The sequence below is a fragment of the Gossypium hirsutum genome, chromosome A02, assembly GCF_007990345.1.
Source record: "Gossypium hirsutum isolate 1008001.06 chromosome A02, Gossypium_hirsutum_v2.1, whole genome shotgun sequence".
Lineage (NCBI taxonomy): Eukaryota > Viridiplantae > Streptophyta > Magnoliopsida > Malvales > Malvaceae > Gossypium > Gossypium hirsutum.
The window spans coordinates 1,627,073-1,651,783 of NC_053425.1; the positions used below are offsets into that span (position 1 = coordinate 1,627,073).

Consider the following 24,711-nt stretch of genomic DNA (forward strand, 5'->3'; position numbering starts at 1 on the left):
TTTAAATATAGTTTATATATTCTAATTAAATTTAATAAATAATTAATGTTAATTACTTAGAATTATTTAAAATTAATATTATATATTAAAATATTAACAATAAGTTATAATAAATTATTTTTTTATATTATTACTAAAATATCATAATATTAACTAATTTGAACATTATTTAAATGCATATTTGTTACTTTGTAATATCATGTCTAAAATGGACATTTTATTTCTCAAAAACACTTTTTGACAGCAATACCAAACACTTAAATTTTAAATTAAACTTTTCAAAAACACTTCTCAAAAACACTCTTTCACAACACTTTTCAAAAGCACTTTTTAAAATTATTGCCAAACTAGCCCTTAATATAACTACTTAATGTCGATTGTTTTCCCTTTTTGATGTACAAAAAAATATTTTTGTCCGAATTAAAGAGTTGTATTTTTTTTATATGTTGTTGGATATGTTTCATTCACTTCTATTTTCTTTGGTTTATTTTTTTAAATTCGTTCAATATTCTTTTCACTTGAATAAATATAATTTCTGTCACTTTTATGCATTCCAAAGTTCATTTTAGAAACAATATTTAATTTTGTTTAAATTGGATTGGTTGGATCGGAAATCGATCAAAGGATCAGTTCGAAAAGTGGTTTTGAACTGTTAGATCCAGAATTAGTATGAACCAATTGAACAAACTAAAAAATCAGTTGAGCCAACAGTTAGACCAATTGAATAAGCTAAAAATCGATTCAACCGAGATTTTTGAACTTTTTAAAATTTTTAAATTCTTAATTATTTTTATTTTAATTGAACCAATTGAACTGATCGGATAATGAACTGATTATCTGACCGATCCCAGTTAGATTTAAAAAAGCCATTGACAATATTTTCTACCATCTAGTACAATCTTTTAACCTTTTAAGTACAAAAAATATTAAAATTTATTGACAAAAAAATTGATATGACTAGATGTCAAACCATTGAATATAATTGAATTAATTACAGATAATAAAATTCTTTTTTCTAAAAAGTGTCATATAGATAATCATAAAATTTTAATTTATTTTTAAAAAATAATATGTATGCTAAATTTATATAACTATATTCAAATATCAAAGTTTATTATATGGAAACTTTTTTAATATGACGAAAATCAAAGAGAAAGAAAATAAAATATGCAAAGAATATTAAAATTTTTGGCTAATCTTAATTTAGTTAGTAAAAAGCATAAGGAGATTGTAATAATATATTATTTTATAATTTAAAAAATAAACACATAAAATCACGTGACAATAGGATCTGATAAATATAAAATGTTATAAACTTAAATAATGCATGACATGAGAAAAAATCATGGATACAACACGAATACACAGAATAACTCCGATGAAGGTGTATTGGCTTTACTCCCCAAAACCTCCTCTATATATTTATAGTGGCCATTGAAGATGAGTAGGAGAGGAAATGATGCCTACCTTTCTAACTCACATTCCTTACCATTGTTAACCAAATTTGCCTATTGCCGCGCTAGAAACAAGTTGCTTTCAAATATGCAGCAATTGCTGAACTTGTTAAACAACTGTTTTGAATCTTAAAACGAACCGAAGGGAAGGGAAGGTTTGGGGTTGCAGAATGTGTGCCTTCAATAATAATTCATCAATGTCCGAGTAACATAGGTTCAAAGTGAAAGTGGGATGAGAAGAGCTGCAGTGAAAGCACTGGAATTAAATGACAATTGCAACACCACATTTATAATTTTCTTTATTTTCAATGCCATTTAGCAACATAATCAACCAAAATTGATGTTTCTTTATCATCTTCATAATCCTTTTTACAAGTACTATAGTAGATAGTTTCTTTTATCTAAAGTAATAAATTCATCATGATTTCTTGCCTTGCATATCTTTTCCCATGCTCGTGTTCTCGATAGTTTCTCTTCCACCGGAGCTAGTCATACAATCATGCCTGCTCATATCCCCCATTTTCGAGCTTCCAACGGTATTTCCTCGACTGAGGTTGTCAAAACCAGCTTCCTCATCAAAATGCTTGCTTCTTTCAGTACCTTGATCGGCAACATCAGCTCGGCTTTGATCATCATCCTTGTCACCTCTAGTGCAAGAGTGATAAAAAATATACAGAAAATATAAATATGCATCAATTTTCTCATGATTCATAGATGAATTTTTAGACACATACAAAGAAACAGACATGGAGAGATCGATGATTTAGATGTATGTAAGCAAAAACATATCCTAATTCCCCTCCGAAAGCTTTATGGAGCTAAACTAGCATTGGCAAAAAGTTGGAAAAGAAAGAGTTGGGACTGTATATTGCTTACCCGGAATAAATGATAAGTCCAACAGCTACTGCAACAAAGGCCAAAAAGTACATCCAATCAACCTGTACAGGATTAACTTGTATCAGAAAACCGATCATTGACCGATCAAACTTAGATTTAAACTTGATCTCATTTTTAAAAATAAAAATATTGTTGAAAATTCCAACCTTTTCATGATAAGCAAAAATTCGGATTACAACAGCCCACATGTCTGAGGTAAGCAACGAGAGGTTGAGCATTGTGGAACCACTCATCTGCAAAGGAAAGAAACCAAAATTAGATTGAAGATGTTCACAGGATTTTAATGCAACCCAACTTTTAAAGCTCCAAAATCAACGTTTAAAGATGTTCATAGGATTTTAATGCAAGTTCGTACCTTAAGTAAGACTGGGACAAACGAGTAGAATAGAAACATAGCCAATGAAAATCCTAAAAATGGAAATGCCTGAAAAGCAAAAAAAATGGTTTACATACATTAATAAAACAAACTCTCGAGCTTATATCAATACCATATCTCTGAAGAAACTTACAGCACCGGCTGTCCAATGAATAGATTTGAGTTCATTGCGTTCAACTATGCTTCTATTGACACCATTAAGGGTAACAGATTGAAAATAAAAATTAAAGCAACAAAACATGTAACCGCTATTGGATTGCACAGGATAGTTTATCATTCTGCAGATGAGTATGCATTTTATTGAGAAATAATCAATTTGAAAACAGTAAATAGACAACTTCATAAAACTATAAATGGTCAGGAGTCAATGAATTAAATGCGATCAAAATCGGAAACCAAGGATACATTTGTATTGCACTGATAATGGCACCGAAGAGACCCAAAAATGACATGAGTTCAACTCTATCGGCATTCTTAACTAGAAATTCCTGCAAAAAAAAAAATCATCAGATGAGGTTGGTGGTGTTCATCAGGTGTTGCATTTACGATAAAAATCATGTGAACAAATATTTCAGGTTTAATTTGCAAATCCAGATAAATTACCTCGCTGACATTGCTAATGGCATAGAGTGTTGCACCAGCAATTACAAGTAAATCTCCTTTACGAGGGTTGCTGCCTCCTAAAACCCACAATAGCAGTTATCGTATCATAATACGCACCATGTATCCCATTTTAATGCCTTAAAATAAAATAGAATGCCAAAGCTTTACCTGATCGATCCCCTGCATGAACATCTGAAAACACAACCATGACAAGACCGGCAACACATACAATCACACCAGCTATCTTTCTGTATCGATACTTTGTTTTCAAGAATATATAGGTAAGAAGCATGACAGAAGGGATAGACCAGCAATCTAGCAGCATGACACTCGTTATAGATGTGTACTGATACGCCTTCACCACTGCACATGAAGTGACAGCCAATTAACTAGAGTAAAGATCAACTGATTTTAAGACAACTATTATTCTGAAATGTGCACGAAAACACCTAAACAGAAAATTTTCCTTGAAGAAAAAGGCAACACAAAGGCTATAGGGTAATAGACACCATTCCAAAGAGGCAGATGCCCTATAAGCTTCTTTACTGATATAATAAACGAAGGAAAGCTATTTCAAAACTAAAGTTAACTCCAGCTTAATCTAATATATATATATAAATATAACGAATTACATCAAATTAGCCAAGTTCATAGGAAGAACATGATGCACTTACCAAGATAATTGGCTTCTACATCTACCAATCCGAGAATTACATAATAATACCATTTTGCCTGCAAAAGTTCCAAGCAAAGCAACCAAATTTAAGGCATCAAATTTGAAGGAGAGGGAAAAGAGATCCATGATATGGAGTAATAATAAAAACAAGACCTTCCTCAAGCCCATTCGAACCTTTTTTTTTTTTCTGCTCCAAGAAACAGAGAAGGGCAGCAAAATAATGAAATTCTAAGCCTATAACAGTTATATTCATCTATATAGGACATAAGTAACTGAAACCAGATTATTCATCTAGCAGCCACTTGCGGAGATATACAGCTCGATCCATCAGATATCTCGAAACCCTTTAACTTCTACCTTATTAGCTGCCCTCTTTGCATTTCTGAGTAGCATTTTGTTTACATGTACTGATTTACAGGAGTTTCATATTGCACGCTATTTATGTCTACAAAGCATTGCTTTGGTGCACAACTGCCTCGGACATGCATCACATATAATCCCTAGGACTAAAACAATTAACCATACAATGAGGCGAGCAATCAAATGGATATCAAAACCACACAAAATGGATATGAGAAGCAGCGATGTCAAATCAAAGAAATACCTTAAGCGCTTGCCTTCTATAAAGCATGACACTTCCATAGACAACAGACAACAGTACATAATTTAGAAAAGACTGGGACGTCGGCGCATTGATTCCTGACATACACAACAAAACAGGGGAATAAATGAACTATGGTGAGAGATCACTTAATTAATAGAAAATTATCTTCATATAAATAACCAAATAATGCTACTTAAGTCAAAAGCCATGTGAATATTCACTTCATTTTTTGATTTATAATTTGAGCTTTGATAATCTACTACAACATAGAACAAGCAGTGGCCCAAGTGCAAATAGACAAAAGACCACTCCTTCCTTGCCAAGAAAGAACCGGTCATTTTTGTCCAAGTATTTATGTATGATACTTGTTTCCTATGCCTATTGAGATATATGACTTGCTCCAAACACATAGGAAATTTAAAAAGCATAGAATAAATCCATCTTAGACATACTTTTATCCGACACTCGCACCCAAGTCCCATTATATAGGCTGTCAAAGCACATAATCTAAACAAGGACAAATATCAGAACCAATACTGCATCAGAACAAGAGATATAGTTGATCATACCACATATTCAGTCATCTTTGACCTAATATCTTGAACCAGAGGCAACTATATAAAAAATAATCTACAAGGCTTATATATATCAGAGAAAAATTTGCTCCATTCTTTGCAATCTACTAGCACAAGAAACACATCTACAAGTTCTAAACAGAGAAATCAATCAAATTAAGTACAGAATTAAAGCTAGAAATAAAATGAAATTAATTGAATTATACTTATTTTTCAATATTTACCAAATTTTCATTAAAGAGTAGATTTACATATCACCACCATTGACAAAACATAAAAGAAAAAACCAAAATTAAAAAGCCAAAATTAAAAAATAAACCTCTTTTAGCTAGTTCAGAGGAAGAGAAGCCAGTAGAAGTAATAAGAAGAGACAAAAATTGACCCAATCCAAGTCCAACCAACGTCTTCTTCGTCCAAAACTGCTTAAAATTCACCATTTTTTTCCTCTCTAACAATCCTCAATACCAAAAAAAAAAAAGTTATCGCCAAATTATTGGAAAAGGAAAAGGTTGCTGCTAAAAACCCAGTGAAGAAACACTAAAATACTAAAAGACCCAGTTGCAGAAACTCCATTAAAAGCTTCCAAAAAGCACCCAAAGAGTCAAATTATCAGATACCCACCCACCAATGGTTTTTGTCAGTTGAGGTAGTGAAATGACTCAAAGTGATAGGCTTTGAAAGTGAAAGGCAGAATTTATTTTTCCCATACTTAATGTGAAAAATATAGAAAAAAAAATTAGCAGTAAATCAATGGCTCTATTGAGTTCCCAAATTCTTCAAGAAAACCATCTCCTCCCGCCGTTAAAATTATTAGTATTTAAAAGCAAAAAGATTAAAAATTAAGTTGAAAATTTTGACCAACAGCCATAGCCATTGAATTTGGCCATTTTCTTTTGTTTTTTTTAATTATAATAAAAATAAATTTAGTATGTGGGTCCAAAAATATATTATTATATAGTAATTTTTTATACCCATTTTAAAAATCATGAAATTTGAAAATATTACAAAATTATTACATCACTGGATTGAATCCTTGATGCCTTAATTTAAGGATAAAAAAATTTAAAATACTATTATTTGACTTCAATTTAATAATATTTGTTTTTAATAGCACTTGTGTTGGATGATGTGTTTAATATATTTAATTTAAGCATTTTTTTAAAATAAAAAAAAGTTGAAACTAATATAAAAATTTAGAATTATATTAGAAAAATATTTTTTATTATTAAATTAATAAAGATAATAATGATTCGTAATACATTAAATTAATAAAAATTTTAATAATAATGATTTAAAAAATAATTATTAAAATATTATATATTATTTTTTTTTAAAAACCTCTCTTATTTGTTTACAACCTTATATATAATAATAATAATAAAAGGTAAGTATAGAAAAGTACTTACTTAGAATAAAATAAATAATTTATAAAAAAAATTAATTAAAATGATCTTACATATTTATTTCATTGTAGTTCAAATAATTTTTTTAAGTCGATTGAGTCTTACCTCGGCTGGCATTAGTATTGTTGCTACTGCAGGAAGACGTGGGTTTGAGTGCATTGAAGCCTATTATACTCCTATTTAAGGGTTGAAGAAGGGCTATAGATAGTTCTAGGCATTATATCAAAAGTATAGATATTATAAGAACCTATAATGAGATTAATGTTCAAAAAAATATTTCTTTTTAAGATATTGTTGCTACTAATAGATGTTATTTATAGATCTAAAATTAAATTTTAATTGATATATAATTCTAACACTAATTAAGTAATGATTAAAAGATAATTTAAAGGCCTAAAGAGGTAATTATACTAAATCGAGGGGACCAAGGCCCCTAACAATCCCCTTGGTGCCACCCTTAAGGTCGACTCTTTCAGATGAAGTTTTTGAAATGTCATCTACTTGAAATTGATGGACCCCTCAATAGGTCAACATTGTCTCTAGTCAAAGTTTTGTCTCTTTTAACTCTGCGGAAAACTCACATACCTGAAGCGATAATTTCAATTGAGTGAAAAGCGCTGGTCAAAGGCCTAAAGAGACGGACCATGCATGATGCACAACCACTATAAGTGTTAATGAGTCAAGCCAATGCCCATTTTCGTGTCGACTTAACCCACCAAAAAAACTCATTTTTACTATTTAAAAAATAATAAAATATTTAAATTATATTTTATAATTAAAATTAAAATATAAAAAAATTATTATTTAAATTAAATTTAGGCCAAGTCAGACTGACCCGAAGTACAAAAGTTAGACCAAGCTTATCGAGTCAGGTAAACTATCCGACCCTTAGACAAGTCCAAAGCTTACTAAAAATGTTAACATTTGTCCTCGATAGAATTTGCCCTAAATCAATATTATTATTGGAACTAATTATTCGTTTTCCCTCCGTTTAAAGTGGGCATATTAAAATAGGGAATAAAAAGTAAAACTTACTAAAAGTTCCACAACTAAAGCGACAGATTACCTCTTTTTTCGGCTGAGTTGGCTGTTGGTTGTATAATTTTTTTTCTTTTTTTTATATATTTTTTTTTTAAAGAAAGTTAGAATTATTTAATAGTTATATCAAATCTCGATTATAATCTAATTTAATTACGAAAAATTTGAAAGTTTCGAAGTTGATATAAAATTTAAAATCATCTATAACTCATCTCAACCCTTAAATAGAAGGGCAAACGCATTTCAATATGCTCGAATTCATGTCTTCCTACACTAACAATAATGTCAGTGTCAACCGAATTAAAACTCAATCGGTAACTCAAGACAAATATTGATTAATAAGAATATAGTTATAGCTTAATTACATGAATAATAATTAAATTTAAAAACCTTTCCCGATCTTTAAATAAATGATAAAATTATGTTCGAGTGCACTCGAATTTATATACTTTTGAACTGGGAACAATATCGATGTCAACGGAATTTAAAATTCAATCAACTATTTAACGTGGTTTTGATTCTTCTATTATTCTTACAATTTAATTTTACATAATTTGATATCTCTATTTTTATAATAAAGATAAAATAATGTCTAGTTGCTAAATTAGGTAAAAATTCTCATTTGATCCTTAAACTTTTTTTGGTCCACCTCAGTCTCGAAATTTGACAATTTGTTTTCTAATTTAATCCATATGCTTCTATCGCATTAAGGTATGATGGTGTGGCACTCCGAATTGCCCACATAATCACCTATTTCATAAAAAAATTTAAAGCTTTTATAATTTTTTAATTATTCTTTGTATTTTTAGATTTTATATAATTTTTTAAAAAATTTTAGGTGATAGCGCGACATAATTTCATAGTATCACATGATCACACTGTAATTGAATCCAAGTTCATGGATCAAAATAGAAAAAAAATGTCAAGTTCCGAGACTAGTGTAGACAAAAAAAAATCAGAGACCATGTGGATAAAAGTTATCGAGTTAGGGACTAAATATTGCTCTATCCCTTTATAACATTATCAATAATTCAAATAGTTAATAATATTAATTATTTCAGTGAAAAAATAAAATAGTTTTTTTTGTTTAAAAACATCTCAAATTATAACCCGTCATGCTAACATGGATTATTTTGTAATAGAATCAGTCATTCTAACCGTTAAGTATTTGAATTAACTAATGATATTACAAAAATAAGATATTCAAATTATGATAAATTACAATACAAGAACTAAATTTCGAATTTGAGCATAATAGACGTCCTAATATCGAAAATTGACCAAAAATTATGTAATAAACAAGAGTCAATTGTACTTTTCCTCCTTCAAATGGTAAAGGCTTATGCTGGCCATGGAATGTGGGTTCCCTTTTGAACTTTCTGGGGACTTTTTTTGTTCTTTTCTTTTCTTTTTTACTTAATTAAATAATAATTTCCATAGATTTCTATGCTAATTTTGACTCTCTGGAAAGGCAAAAGATGTCCAAATGAAATGACTTTCTCACTTGTTAGTGGAATTTTCCTATTTTGAAGCTTTCATTAAATTTCCTTTACACCTCATGTTTAGTTGGTGTTAGTGGATTGTATATTTGTTTTTTTTTTTATTATAGAATTTTAAATTTATTTATTATTTATGTTAAATTCGAGTATTATTATTCAAATTAATTAAATAGCCGTTAAATATTCGAATGTCATAAATATTCGAATTTAGTAAGTATAAAAAATTAGAGTTTAAAATCGTATATGTTATCCAAAAAAAATAAAATAGATTATGATAACGGTTATCTGAATCTATATTTATTATTTACAAATGTAAAACGAATTTAAATAATGAATATCTAAAGGTTAATATATGTATCCGCTCTGAATCTGCTGCAAATAATAATTAAAATATCCAAATTTGCAATATTAAAATCTATGATAAAAACAAAAAAGTTGAATATGATCAAAACAAAATAGGAATGGCAAAATCCGAGTTCCTTCATAGATTTTCATAGATTTTGTATTATTCATTATGGATGGTGAATTGCTTTTTTCTTCTTTTTTCAGTTTTGTTTTGGTGAATTATAAGAGGAGTGCAAAGCCCTATCAGCAACGTGAATAGCGTGACTCGAACGCAAACCACATCTAGGACGGTGAATACCTTGACTATCAAACCAATACACGAGTTTTTTTGTAAATTTTTAAACTTACCATTTTACCCTTTTATGATATTCTATACATTTATTTTATAGTTTTAGTATATAAATAAAATCAAATATATGTAAATATATCATAATATACTTATTTCATAATATAAAATTAACATTTGATTAGTAAAATAAATAAGATGGAGCGGCATGAAATGATTATGAATATAATGGACATGTAGATATTTTCAATATCTACGCAACACATGGGGCAAAGGTCGATGATTCAATCTTCATCCATAATCTCCATTTATTGTCATTTTGAGGAAATTATAATTACAATGTGTGATAAATTAATACGTATCTAATTGCAATGTTCTCTACCTTGAATCCGAGAAAAATTATTTTATGGGCTCGTTATACCGCATCATTTATGGTATATTTTCAATTATTTAATAGTATTTAGAAGTGTTCACAGGTCAGGCCCAATCAAAATTTTAGATCCATTTGCTAGGTTCAGACCCAGCCTGAAAAATAAGCCTAAAATTTTACTTAAATTCGGCCTGCCTATATTAATTTTATTAAACAACATTAAGATATGTGTAACTTAACAAGTAAACGCCTCTAAAATAATAACAAAATTAACAATAAAATATGAATTATATAATAAAAACAAAATAGTAGCAACATAATAGTTAAATGATAGCAAAATAATAATAATAATAATAATAATAAATGAAAATAACTTTTTTTTTTGCATATTTGGGTCAGGCTAGGCCAAAAAAGCTTTACCTAAGGCTTGTCCCATTTTCTAAGCGGGCCTTATTTTTTTGCCCAAACCCATTTTTCGAGCATATTATTTTACCCAAACCCTCCCACTCTTCAGGCAAACATTGGGGCCGAGCTAATGGCATTTTAACAAATTTTTTCATGTTATTAATACATAATTTTAAATATTTTTTACCTTGAATATCTAATCCCAAACCCTGAACCTCAAGCCTCAAACCCAAACCTAAATCCTAAATTCAAAGTTCAATATTTAGGGTTTAAATTCAATGTTCAGGGTCTGGGTTTAACATTCAAATTCGAGATTCAAAGTAACAAATTATCAAAATTATGCATCAATTATATAAAAAATTGATGAAATGTCATTAAATGATTGAAAATGAACTATAGATAATGTGGCGAGTTTGCAGCTAATCGAATACATGAACTCCACGATTTAAATTTTAATGGGACAAGTTAGAATATCTCGATAATACAAGTAAGATTTTTTTTAAATTTTATTCAATAGAAGACCAACAAAATTCAGCAAATTATCTAAGGTTAAGAAATAGGAAAATGAGTTATGCTTTGCAGAATCAGATTTCTCACATTCATGGAAAGAAATGAAAGTAGTTGGTGTTTAGATAAGTTAACACTTTGGTACATACATGATTTAAGTGCAACAAAAAGATGCTGATACTTTATATTTGCTGTCATGAACAACAAAAGCATCAAAGTTTGCATCAATGATACATAGAAATGAGGGATCAACAAAAGTGAACACTTTACCAATACATTCCTTCCAATTTATTCTGCTCATGGTATAATTCCATTTCTAAAATTTTGTTTAAATTCGTCATATTTGTAAGTAGTTAATCCAACCCTATTTTAGGCACGTTTATATTATTTTTTTTAAAAATAATAATATTTTTATATTAATTTTAATTTAATATTTAATAATTATATTTTTTATTTATTAAAATTTTTAAATAGAGTGATCTTAACATATTTTAATGTTTAAATTATAGTAATATTATATACTATTATAGATTTAATTGGTATTTGTTATAAATTACATAATATAAGATAAAATATTTTAAATTAAAAAAAAAATTAAGCTAAGTCAAGTCTTGAATGTTTAAGCCCAAACTTGGCCTATATTTTAAATAGAACTATTTTTTTGCCTAAGCTTATTTTTTATGACTAATATTTTTGTCCAAATCATTTTAAATTTCGAGCAGACTTTTGTGCTTGGATGGATACCTTGGCCACGCGAAATTATTTGATTGCGGTATCAAATTGAATATTGAAGCCAAACTTATATACAAATTGAGAAAAAAACTCAAGTATCAAATTGAACTTTTGAAATCAAATACAAGTAGCAAATGATATATTAACCCAAAAAAACCAGTATGGGTTGAAAAATTGGCAGAAATTTTGGCTCACATCTTCCTCAACCTAGACTGCCAAACTCATAGAACCAAACAAACCCAGTAAAAATCAAAGCAAATGAGGAAAAGATTGTTTAACTCTCTTTTATCTTACTCAAAATCACTGCATTTTCCCCCTCGAAATCCCCAACTTAATCGCATAATCTTCCAATTCATTTCCACCTCTTCCCCTGCCAATCTCGATGGTTTAATCGATCCAGATGACCCATTTCCATTACAAAACAACCCACGGGTCGAACCCGTTTCAGCCCAAGATTTTGCTTTTCTAAGTTCTGATTCTGGGACTTCAACAAAACAAAAAGTTAATGCTCGTAAGTTTTCACTCGATGCTGTTTTGATTGCAAATACCATTTTGAGTGACAATGGGGAATTATGGTACAGAACCCAGATTTTTCTTAGGCAATTTAGAGGAAGTATCAATGAAAAGTTGGTTGTTGAAGTTTTGAACTTGGTGAAAATGAAACCTGATTTGGCTGTTAAGTTTTTCATTTGGGCTGGGAAGCAAAGTGGGTATAGTCATACTGTAAATGTGATTAATTCTTTGCTTGATTTATTAGAGTCTGGTAATGATGATCCTATCCCAGAGAAATTTTTGTTGGAAATTAGGGATGATGATGAAGTGATTCTGAAAAAGTTGCTTAATTTATTGATTGGAAAGTATTGCAAAAATGGGTTGTGGAATATGGCATTAGAGGAATTAGGTAGGCTTAAGGATTTTGGTTACAAGCCATCTAGAGTGACTTATTGTGCTTTGGTTCAAGTGTTTTTGCAAGCTGATAGGTTAGACACTGCTCATTTGGTTTATGGAGAGATGTCGGATGCCGGGTTTCGCATGGATGGTTATACGCTGAGATGTTATGCTTACTCACTTTGTAGAACGGGGCAATGGAGGGAAGCCCTTGCATTGATCGAGAAGGAAGAATTCAAGGTGGATACTGCTCTTTACACGAAAATGATATCCGGGTTGTGTGAAGCTTCGCTTTTTGAAGAAGCGATGGACTTTCTGAACAGAATGCGTGCTGATTCTTGTGTTCCTGATGTTGTGACATACAGGGTTTTGCTTTGTGGTTGTTTGAATAAGGGGCAGCTCGATATGTGTAAGATCATTCTTAACATCATGATTGCCGAAGGTTGTTATCCAAGTCTTGGCATATTTAATTCCCTTGTCCATGCTTATTGCAGATCAGGAGATTATTCTTTTGCGTATAAATTGCTAAAGAAAATGGTAAAATGTGGATGCCAACCAGGCCATGTGGCTTACAACAAATTGATTAGTAGCATTTGTGGCAATGAGGAGTTACCTAGTTCAGATGTGCTAGAATTAGCTGAGAATGCTTATAGCAAAATGCTTGCTGATGGAGTTGTACTAAATAAGATTAACGTCAGCAATTTTTCCAGGTGTCTATGTAGTGTCGGGAAATTTGAGAAAGCATGTAAAATTATCCATGAAATGATGCATAAAGGCTTTATACCTGATACTAGTACATACTCCAAAGTGATTGCTCATCTGTGTAATGCCTCTAAAGTAGAAAACGCTTTTCTTTTGTTTGAAGAAATGAAAAAGAATGGTGTCGTACCTGATGTGCGTACATACACGATTTTAATTGATAGCTTTTGTAAGGTTGGTCTTATAGAGCAGGCTCGTAACTGGTTTGATGAGATGGTAAAGGGTGGTTGTGCCCCTAATGTGGTGACGTACACTGCTCTAATACATGCTTATCTTAAAGCAAGGAAGGTGTCCAAGGCTGATGAACTCTTCGAGATGATGTTGTCTAAAGGTTGCATTCCAAATGTTGTTACATATACAGCTTTGATTGATGGTCATTGTAAAGCTGGGCAGATTGAGAAAGCTTGTCAGATTTTTGCTAGAATGCAAACTAATGCAGAAATCCCGGATGTAGATTTATATTTTAAAGAGGTTGACAATGAGGCCAAAACGCCAAATGTTTATACATACGGAGCTTTAGTGGATGGTTTATGCAAGGTTTACAAAGTCAAAGAGGCCCATGAATTATTGGAAGGCATGTCAGCATCTGGTTGTAAGCCTAACCGTGTTGTGTTCGGTGCTCTTATTGATGGATTTTGCAAGGCCGGGAAGCTAGACGAAGCACAAGAGGTGTTTTCTGAGATGTTGGAGCATGGTTATGATCCAAATACTTTTATATACAGTTCATTAATGAACAGGTTGTTTAAAGATAAACGAATGGATCTTGCTTTAAAAGTCCTATTCAAAATGCTCGAAAATTCTTGCACTCCTGATGTTATTATTTACACTGAAATGATTGATGGCCTATGTAAGTCTGGTAAAACAGATGAGGCCTATAAGCTTATGTTGATGATGGAAGAAAAGGGCAGCTATCCTAATGTGGTGACTTACACTGCAATGATAGATGGCTTCGGCAAAGCAGGTAAAATAGATAAAGGCCTCGAGCTTTTAGAACAAATGGGTTCCAAGGGTTGTGCTCCAGATTCGTGACATATAAGGTTTTGATAAACCACTGTTGTAATGTTGGCCAGTTGGATAAGGCTCATGAACTTTTGGAAGAGATGACACAGACACACTGGCAGAGGCATATCTCAGGCTACCGCAAGATCATAGAAGGTTTCAACAAAGACTTCATAATGTCTCTTGGGCTCTTAGATGAGGTTCGCAAAAGTGAATCTCTGCCAGTTATTCCTCTTTATAGAATGCTTAGTAATAGTTTTATAAAGGCTGGGAGACTAGATGCGGCTTTACAGCTTCATCAGGAGCTAGCATCATTTTCACGAGTTTCTACAGCATACTATAGTACGTGTAATGCTCTTATTGAGAGCCTTTCATTGGCTGGCAAGGTTAATGAGGCTTTTGAATTGTATTCTGACATGACAAGGATGGGCCGAGTTCCTGAGATAAGCACGTTTATCCACCTTATTAAGGGGCTCATCACAGTGAACAAGTGGGACGAGGCACTTCAACTTTCAGATAGCTTCTGTCAAATGGTTTGTCTCTATAACTCCATGTTCTTTTATTTTAAAAATGTCAGTGGCAACTAGGACATTTCCTTGAAAATTGTACCGTACTCGAGAATTTAGACATGTATATTTATTGCAGTTCTGCAGTTGTTTTATGTTTCCTTATATCTTTTGGTTTAAAAATCTTCACTTATGCAGGATATTCAATGGCTTTGAGAAAAAAAAAAAAGACGCCTGATGCGGCTTAGGCTTTGTTGAACATTTGGTTTTCCTGTTTACTGATTGATCACTGAGCGGTCGTGGAAAGTTATACTCTGAGGTTGACTTTATTGGTCGAGGATTTGTTTTGCATGTATAAGAAAGCAGAAGGCAAGGCCAACAATGCTTAACAAACCAAGATAACAGTCTCTCAGAGACCTGGGTGATCATTTGAAATCGCTTAGAATTGGAAGCAAGCCATGCCAGCTCAACCGAGTATCAATCATTTATTTACTCTTCATGTTGCATCATTACTTATTGCATGTGGTACAAGGTGGTACCTCTAAAGCTTAGTTGCAATTCTCAATTATTTGTTTAGTTTATTTTGTCCGGTTATATTGCCTAACTTTTTGCTTTCTTCATGTCATTATGGCTTAGTCGGCATTATTGCTCCGAACCCTACACTGCAAAACAACTCAGCCAGAAGAAACAGGTCTTACTCACCCAACTTGCTGAACTGAAGCGCTTCAAAGTTGAACTAACATAATGAAGATGATGGCAAGAACACTAAACATAATGAAGATGATGGCAATGCAGTATCAAGATGTATCCTGTTTTCTAGGTTTATAAAAGGGTTTATCAAACAATAAATGCATGCCATGAATGAATTATTTTGCTTATTGTACTTGGTCTGATTTTCCTTTCTTTGGTACTTGTGTTTGGTAAGAGGAAAAGTGAAAGAAAAGGAGGAAACTGGAAAGTTAGAAAAAGAGAGTATATTTACAGATTTTTCTTTCTGAACTTTTAAAATATAGAATGAAATCAAACCTATTATCTAATGTGGTAAATGGTAATATTTGTTCTGACAGTAGATTTGTCAATCCATGTATTTTATTGTATTTTTGTTATTTTTCATATGTATTTGTTTTTAAGATGTTAAATTTTCATTATAAAATTGATGATGTATTGATATTATATTCATCATACTTATTCATATTATATTCATCATATAGATTTAGGAGGCACTTAAAAATTTTTATTAAACCAAAATAAAAGGGGAAAATGGACAGCATTATATTATATTTAAGGGAAAAAATCTTTTAATATATTTATATTTTCTAATTTTCATCCATGTAGAGTTGTATAGAGGAAGGTTGGAGGTTCACACGGTGCTACCGAGAGTTTTTGAGCATCTAAGTAACGGTAGGTTGACTATCTTAAGGATGAGAATGGCACGGATGGGTTATTTGTATACATTTTGGTGGGATCTTATACGAGTGAGTTGTCAGATATGTCATAAGTCCTTAGAGTGTGATCGGAAGATATGTTGTCCTTGGAATATATGTTTTCCTATCAACGGGTTTTCGTGTAAATTTCAATGTAATAGAAGAACTTTTAATACGTGCTTTAAGATAAAGCAAGTTATTTTTATTAGGATTTACGCGAATTTGATAAAAGAATCTTTAATACGTATTTTGAGATATGATTGAAAATTTTTTATGTAAGTTTTAATGTGATAAGATTCTTAACACGTACTTTAAGATGTGATTGAGAAATATATTATCTTGTCAATGAATTTTCATACAAATTTCAATACGATAAACTTTTAACACGTGCTTCGAGATGTGATTAACAAAGTATACTATCTTATTGAGAGGTTTTACAATAAGGTTTTTGTGTAAATTTTAATGTGATAAAAAATGTCCAATATTTATGCTTACAGTACCATGCTTCTCCTATTTGATAATTTAGGCAAGCATTCAAATGGTAATTTGAATTTTATATAAATAATTAGGTAATATGATGGTTCGATAATAACGTATTGATTTTAAGGTACAATCTTAACAAATGTGAGATCTTGCTCAAAAAATATTTTAATAATTTATTTAAAATATTTAAATTCTTGATTATGATATTAAAATTCAACATTTTATTGATTTACAGAGATCAATCTTTTAAATTTTGAACAATTTAATTAAATATTTAACGTTATTTTTTAGAAATTAATTCATATTTTTAATGTATAATTCTTTATTATAACAAGAAAACATAAACAAAACATAAATTAAAAATACCTTTTACTAACATTTTCCTTGACTCCCATGGCTAGCAGCTTCATCTTAAACCCTACACTAGAGCCCTCCACTGCTAATTTCTGGTAGAACTAAAAAAAACCCAAATGCAAATGAGAAAAAGATTGCTTAACCCTCTTTTATTTTACTCAAAATCACTGCCTTTTTCCCCTCAAAATCCCCAACTTCCCCATCAATTCTTCTTCTCCCCAATTACTCAATTCATTTCCACTTCTTCCGCTGACAATCTAAATGGTCTAATCGATCCAGATGACCCGTTTCCGATGCAAAACAACCCACGGGTCGAGCCCGTTTCATCCCAAGACTTCGCCTTTTTAAGAGCTGATTCAGTTCCTCCTTCACAGAAAAAAGTTGATGCTGGTAAGTTTTCAAACGATGCTGTTTTGATTGCGAATGCCATTATGAGTGATAACGGGGAGTTTGAGGACAAAACCCAGATAGTTCTTAGGCAATTTAGAGAAAGAATCAATGAAAAATTGGTTGTTGAAGTTTTGAACTTGGTGAAACTGAAACCCGAATTGGGTGTAAAGTTTTTCATTTGGGCTGGGAGGCAAATTGGGTATAGTCATGCTTCTGCTGTGTTTAATTCTTTGCTTGATTTATTAGAATCTAGTAATAATGACCGTGTTCATGAGAAATTTTTGTTGGAAATTAGGAATGATGATAAAGATGTACTGAAAAAGTTGCTTAATTTATTGATTGGAAGGTATTGCAAAAATGGGTTGTGGAATATGGCATTAGAGGAATTAGGTAGACTTAAGGATTTCGGTTACAAGCCATCTAGAGCGACTTATTGTGCATTGGTTCAAGTGTTTTTGCAAGCTGATAGGTTAGATACTGCTTATTTGGTTTATAGAGAGATGTCGGATGCTGGGTTTCACATGGATGGTTATACGCTAAGGTGTTATGCGCATTCCCTTTGTAGGACGGGGCAATGGAGGGAGGCCCTTACGTTGATAGAGGAGGAAGAATTCAAGCCGGATACTGCTTTTTACACAAAAATGATATCCGGTTTGTGTGAAGCTTCGCTTTTTGAAGAAGCTATGGACTTTTTGAATAGAATGCGTGCTAATTCTTGCATTCCTAATGTTGTGACATACAGGGTTTTGCTTTGTGGTTGTTTGAATAAGAGACAACTTGGTAGGTGTAAGAGAGTCCTTAACATGATGATTACGGAAGGTTGTTATCCAAGTCCTAGCATATTTAATTCTCTTGTCTATGCTTATTGCAAATCTGGAGATTATTCTTATGCGTTTAAATTGCTAAAGAAAATGACCAAATGTGGGTGCCAACCAGGCTATGTGGTTTATAACATATTGATTGGTGGCATTTGCGGGAATGAGGAGTTACCAAGCTCAGATGTGCTAGAATTGGCTGAGAACGCTTATGGTGAAATGCTTGCTGCTGGAGTTATACTAAATAAGATCAATGTCAGCAATTTTGCCAGGTGTCTATGTGGTGTTGGGAAATTTGAGAAAGCATGTAACATTATTCATGAAATGATGCGTAAAGGCTTTATACCTGATACTAGTACATACTCCAAAGTGATTGCTCATTTGTGTAATGCCTCTAAAGTAGAAAAGGCTTTTCTATTGTTCGGGGAAATGAAAAAGAATGGTGTCGTACCTGATGTATATACATACACTATTTTAATTGATAGTTTTTGTAAAGCTGATCTTATTGAACAAGCACATAATTGGTTCGATGAGATGGTAAAGGTTGGATGTGCCCCTAATGTGGTGACGTACACTGCTCTAATACATGCTTATCTTAAAGCAAGGAAGGTGTCCAAGGCTGATGAACTCTTTGAGATGATGTTGTCTAAAGGTTGCATTCCAAATGTTGTTACATATACAGCTTTGATTGATGGTCATTGCAAAGCTGGGCAGATTGAGAAAGCTTGTCAGATTTATGCTAGAATGTGCACTAATGCAGAAATCCCGGATGTAGATTTATATTTTAAAGTGATTGACAGTGATGCCAAAACGCCAAATGTTTTCACATATGGAGCTTTAATGGATGGTTTATGCAAGGCTCACAAGGTCAAAGAGGCACATGATTTATTGGAAGCCATGTCAGTAGTTGGTTGTAAGCCAAACCAAGTTGTGTATGATGCTCTTATTGATGGATTTTGCAAGGTCGGAAAGCTAGATGAAGCACAAGAAGTGTTTTCCAAGATGTCTGAGCATGGTTATAGTCCAAATATTTATACGTACAGTTCATTAATTGACAGGTTGTTTAAAGATAAACGGCTAGACCTTGCTTTAAAAGTCTTATCCAAAATGCTTGAAAATTCTTGCGCTCCTAATGTTGTTATATACACAGAAATGATTGATGGCCTATGTAAGTCTGGTAAGACAGATGAGGCCTATAAGCTTATGTTGATGATGGAAGAAAAGGGGTGCTATCCTAATGTGGTGACTTACACTGCAATGATAGATGGCTTCGGCAAAGCAGGTAAAATAGACAAAAGCCTTGAACTTTTAGAACAAATGGGTTCCAAGGGTGTTGCTCCGAATTTCATCACGTATAGTGTTCTGATAAACCACTGTTGTATCGTTGGCCTATTAGATAAGGCTTATGAACTTTTGGAAGAGATGAAACAGACATACTGGCCTAGGCATATCGCAGGCTACCGTAAGGTCATTGAAGGTTTCAACAAAGAGTTCATAATGTCCCTAGGGATTTTAGATGAGGCTGGAAAAAGTGAATCTCTGTCGGTCATTCCTGTTTATAGAGTGCTTATCTATAATTTTATAAAAGCTGGGAGACTAGAGATGGCTTTACAGCTTCATCATGAGATAGCGTCATTTTCACAAGTTCCTGCAGCATATTGTAGTACATATAATGCCCTTATTGAGAGCCTTTCACTTGCGCGTAAGGTTAACAAGGCCTTTGAATTGTATGCGGACATGACAAGGATGGGCGGAGTTCCCGAGCTAAGTACATTTATTCACCTTATTAAGGGCCTCATCACAGTGAACAAGTGGGAAGAAGCACTTCAGCTTTCAGATAGCTTTTGTCAGATGGTTTGTCTCTATAACTTCTCTTTCTTTTACTTTTAAGAAAGTTGTAGCGACAACTAAGACTTTTCAACCACTCAAGTGCTAAGTTCTTGTTTTTGTGAGATCATCCTGGACTTTGTTACAGCAATTTTTTAAGCCGAAATTGCTCTGGTTTCCTGCTTTTTTTTCCTTTATATAATAGCACTTGTTCTACTAGAAACCCGTCATGATACCTGTGTCACTTCCCTCGAAAATTGGACCCTAGTTGAGAATTTAGACAAGTATGATTATCACCTGTTATCTTTTGCTCTTTGTTATGTAGTTGTGTTCTTTCTTTTTTTTTCTCCTTGTATATTTATTTTCTCAAATTATTCAATTGGGCAGGATATTCAATGGCTTCGAGAAAAAGAGACTCCTGATGCAGCTTAGGCATTTTTGAACATTCGGTTTTCCAGTTTACTTGATTGATCACTGAATGATTGGGATAAAGTTAGGCTCAGAGGTCGACTTAATTGGTTGAGGAATGAGGATTTTTTCCTGCATGCATAAGAAAGCAAAAGCCAACCAATAATTGAATGCTTAACAAACTGAAATAACAGTCTCACCAAGACCTCCATCTGTTGTTTAAAGTCACTTGGGTTCGGAAGATAGCCATGCCAGCTTTAACCGAGTATCATTTTCCGATTTTTCAATCTTAATAATGGTGGTTTGGCCTGACAGTGTAACTATTTGCATCACATGGATTGTACACTCTGCGCATTACTTACTGCATGTGATACAAGGCGGTACCTCCAAAGCCCAGGTGCAATTCTCAATCATTAGTTGTGTGTATTTTTTCCTGGCAACTTTTAGGTTTCTTCATATCCTTCAGCTGGTAATGTCTTTTCTCGTTCAGCATGCCGTGGTTGCAATTATAGGTCCAATTCCTACACCACAAAACAACTCTGCTGGAAGATACAACTCATATTCACCCAACTTGCTGACCGAATCTCTTCAAAGTTCAGCTGTAAGGGATGATGACGGGAACAGAAAATCCCACCACCCCTGACTTCCTGATATGGCAACCATTTTCGCACTCGAAACTCAAAGAAGAGGATGGCTACACTCTATGGTGGTACTACCGATATCAAAAAAATAGGTCTGGTAGGTTTTCTAGCAAGATTTCGCACTGTCATTTTAAAGTAAAAAAGCATGTTTTTTACTCTTATTGCAAGTTATCTCTCTGATGTTTATATATGACCCTTTAATAGGATTGATTGTTGGCATAACTTCATGTTTGTCTACCTGTGACTTGTTTTCTAGGTTTATTCAGAAGGTTTATTAAACAATAAATCCATGCCATGAACTAATTCATGTGCTTTGTCAGTTTTCTGTACCTTTCGACCTATTTTCAATAAATAAATTGTCGTTTGATCTGTTTTATTAATTTTTTTTGGTTAACCCTAATCTATGAAGTAATCAGCTAACCTAACCATTTTCTCTCTCTACCAAGTCCAAAGCTTTGGTCTAGCCTGTGAACGGTTGTCTGGCTTCTGTTTTTTCCTTTTCACCTTTTTTTTGTTTTTCGACGAAATAATCTCTAGATCTTGCCTCCCTCGTCTCCACTTGACTATGGTTGACGAGGAGAGGCCAGTCTGGATCTTGGTTGCCCCATGTGTTCCCCCATGGTTTTGATGTTCGTCCCCTCGATCTTTGGAGGGGCTTCCTTCTGGGCAAGTCTTGTTTTGTTTTCCTTTTTGGCAATGCCCCTCTGATCCTCCTTTGATATGGTGTTGGTGCTTTCATAGATCCTCACCAGCATGAACTTTGATGGTTCACTAGAGTCATTGCACCAAAACCTGCATATGGTAGTTGTAGTTGATGAGTTGGCTTTGATTCCCTCACTATTTGCATTTGGCTGGCTCCTTGGTGGCTTCGACATCTTTTTTTGGGACTTTGTTGTGGCATGACCTTTGCCGAAGGCTTGCATGTCAATGGTCGGTTGCGACAGCCTTGCTCTCGTTTCACCCCGATGCTCTCTCCCACTCCTTCCCTAGCTTGGTGACGAAGGTTTAAGCATCTAGGGTTTTGGGGACCTGAACTTGGGAGTTTCTTTGTTATATTTTTTGGGCCCTTTTAGGCCATGTGTTGTGACTTACCTTTTCTTTAATGAAATGATATATTAGGTAATCACCTAACTTGGTGGAGAAGGTACTTAAGGCCAGTTTAGCATTGCTTCTCAAAAATACTTTTGAGTAAAAGTCGAAATTTTCTGCTTTTACTTTTGGCCAAAAAAGTGATTTTTCAAAGCATTTTTTTTTGTCCCGAAAAAACTTTTAACAAGCTCAAAAGCATATTGTTTAGTAATGTTTTTTTATCTCAAAAAGTGCTTTTAAGAAGTATTGCTAAATTGGTTTTTAGGCTTTGCTTGATAAAATGGAAAAAAAAAATTTAAGGAGTAGAATAATATAATAATAGGAAATATAATTTTTCTTTTCATAGGTGTGGTTAGTCGGAAATATTGAAAAATTGAAACAAAAAGTAATTTTCTTTCCTTTCATTGTTTGGAAGAGTTGAAAAATGAGAGGACTGAAAATGAAATTTCTAGAAAAATGCATAATTTTGGAAGTAAGGCACTCTCCTTTCTCATTTTCTCTCTTCTTATAGTTTTATTTTAGAATAGTTTATTTTTATACGTTAGGATAGAAAATTTATCATATCTCTCGTTTTCTTTCCTTTTAGTTTTCTTTCCTAACGAGTACACTCAAAATTGATATTCTTCCCACTTTTTCAATCTTTCAATCTTTTCTTCTCTTCTACTTTTCCACTCAACCAAGTATACCCTTAAGCTTTGCTTGGTGGAGCGGAAAGAAAATTGAACAGATGAAAATTGAATGTGCTATAAAAATATAAATATAGAAAGATGGAAAATATAATTTTTTTTCATAGATGTGCTTGGTATGAAAGATGAAAAATTGAAAGAAAAAATAATTTTCTTTCAATCCATTACTTGGTAAAGTTGAAAAATGAAAAAGAAAGAAAATAAAACATTTGAGCAATGCATAATTTTGAACTAGCATACGTTTCCCTTCTATTTTCTCTTTTCTTTTCTCGTTTTTTTTTCTTACCTAGCACTCCTAAATTTTTGAGTAAACTAGACTGATAGTCACTCAATTATCAAAAAATTTATTTTAGGCACTCAAAATAATAATAATAAAAGTTTGCAATTTGAATACCATGTTACATGGTTTGGTCATTTTGGTCACTCCCATTAAAAGCACTATTGGTAAGTTGATGTAGGAGTTGAAAAATTGATAGAATAACAAATTTAGTTATCAACTTTTACATGTTATATCAATTAAGTCATAATTTAAAAAAAATTAACTTTTAAAATTTTCAAATGTTCTCAATTTCATTCTACTTCTAAAAAATTCAAAAAATATATAAGAATACATAAATATTTTCAAAAAAATATAATAATAAAATTAAAATTAATATAATAAATAATTTGAAATGTTTAAACATAAAATATATGGGTTTTTTTTATAACACCTTATTACAATTAACACCATTTTAATAGTATATATATATAAAGGGTAAAATAATAATTTCATAAGGTGGGATGGGGTGGATTGGTCAATTAATTAACACAATCGTTTCATATTCACTATCCCTTAAAAACCAAACCCTTCCCCGCCTCATTTTCACTTTTTAAAAGAATATATTTTCTCCAATTAGAGTGAAGTGGTTCGAAATTCATTAAGCGGTTCGAATTTTGTCATCAGTAACCATTATGGTTGAATTTGATAATCATTAATTTTTTAAAATCTCAAATCAATCAAATTCGATCTAAATTACTATTAAGAAAATATATAATTTTTAATATAAAAACAAAAAAATATATAAATTTTAATATTTGTTAGAATTGTATTGGATTGAACTAGTCAATTGTATTGGATTTTAATATATATAAAAATCTAGTTTTTTTTTAATAAAAATTTTAAAAAATTTCATTATGTTTTGCTTGTTTTATCTTTAATTTTTTAAAAATAATTTTTCTTAATTTTTAATATTCTATTTTTTAATTTTATTATTAACTTATTTTTAATTTAAAAAAGATTGTACATAAAAGGAATGTCTAGGGTTTCTAAAAGAGAAAAAAGAAAAGTTGAATATCAATATTGAATCTGAAAACAACCACTTGAAGCATTCATTGTCTTGCTTATTTGAAAGCAACCTTTTTGACTGTCATACTTATCTACAAAGCAATGCCACCACCATTGATTTCCTCTCAAGGATTCTCCATTTGCCAAAATAAAAATTGCATACCACTTAATTTTTAATAATATATATTATAATACATGTAACGAATATATTCATAATAATTTGATATAAAATTTAAATGATATTTTGATTGAAATGCTATTGGGATGATAAGTTTAAATCTGATCACGTATATATAAAAATATATTTATAATAATATTTGTTACTTTATAAAATATAAATTTTCAGTA

At 31.8% G+C, this 24,711-nt stretch overlaps 2 protein-coding genes and 1 pseudogene across 4 annotated transcripts; 2 read left to right on the top strand and 1 right to left on the bottom strand.

The window, feature by feature from the left end:
* Positions 1-1,292: 1,292 nt before the first annotated feature.
* LOC107927499 (solute carrier family 35 member F1) lies at positions 1,293-5,974 on the bottom strand. 2 transcript variants are annotated; one of them, XM_041088197.1, is made up of 13 exons: positions 5,807-5,974; positions 5,505-5,633; positions 4,611-4,705; positions 4,005-4,062; positions 3,499-3,693; positions 3,331-3,407; positions 3,133-3,215; positions 2,861-2,912; positions 2,707-2,775; positions 2,498-2,584; positions 2,331-2,392; positions 1,887-2,101; positions 1,293-1,696 (listed from the first exon to the last, which is right to left on the bottom strand). In XM_041088197.1, exons 2-13 carry the CDS (start codon positions 5,620-5,622, stop codon positions 1,671-1,673), a joined length of 1,137 nt encoding a protein of 378 aa, XP_040944131.1. In that variant the 5' UTR covers positions 5,623-5,633; positions 5,807-5,974; the 3' UTR covers positions 1,293-1,670. The 2 variants fall into 2 exon arrangements, with proteins under 2 accessions (XP_040944131.1, XP_016714067.2); XM_016858578.2 differs by having other exon boundaries at positions 5,505-5,974.
* A 5,967-nt stretch (positions 5,975-11,941) lies between these two features.
* On the top strand, positions 11,942-16,062 carry LOC107927501 (pentatricopeptide repeat-containing protein At1g06710, mitochondrial-like; annotated as a pseudogene).
* Positions 16,063-17,188: 1,126 nt separating this feature from the next.
* LOC107927500 (pentatricopeptide repeat-containing protein At1g06710, mitochondrial) lies at positions 17,189-22,426 on the top strand. Of its 2 annotated transcripts, XM_016858581.2 has the most exons (4): positions 17,189-20,242; positions 20,603-21,020; positions 21,114-21,361; positions 22,006-22,426. In XM_016858581.2, the coding sequence occupies exons 1-2, from the start codon at positions 17,300-17,302 to the stop codon at positions 20,645-20,647; spliced, it is 2,988 nt and encodes a 995-aa protein (XP_016714070.2). In that variant the 5' UTR covers positions 17,189-17,299; the 3' UTR covers positions 20,648-21,020; positions 21,114-21,361; positions 22,006-22,426. The 2 variants fall into 2 exon arrangements, with proteins under 2 accessions (XP_016714070.2, XP_016714069.2); XM_016858580.2 differs by having other exon boundaries at positions 21,114-22,387.
* The last annotated feature ends 2,285 nt before the right edge of the window (positions 22,427-24,711 follow it).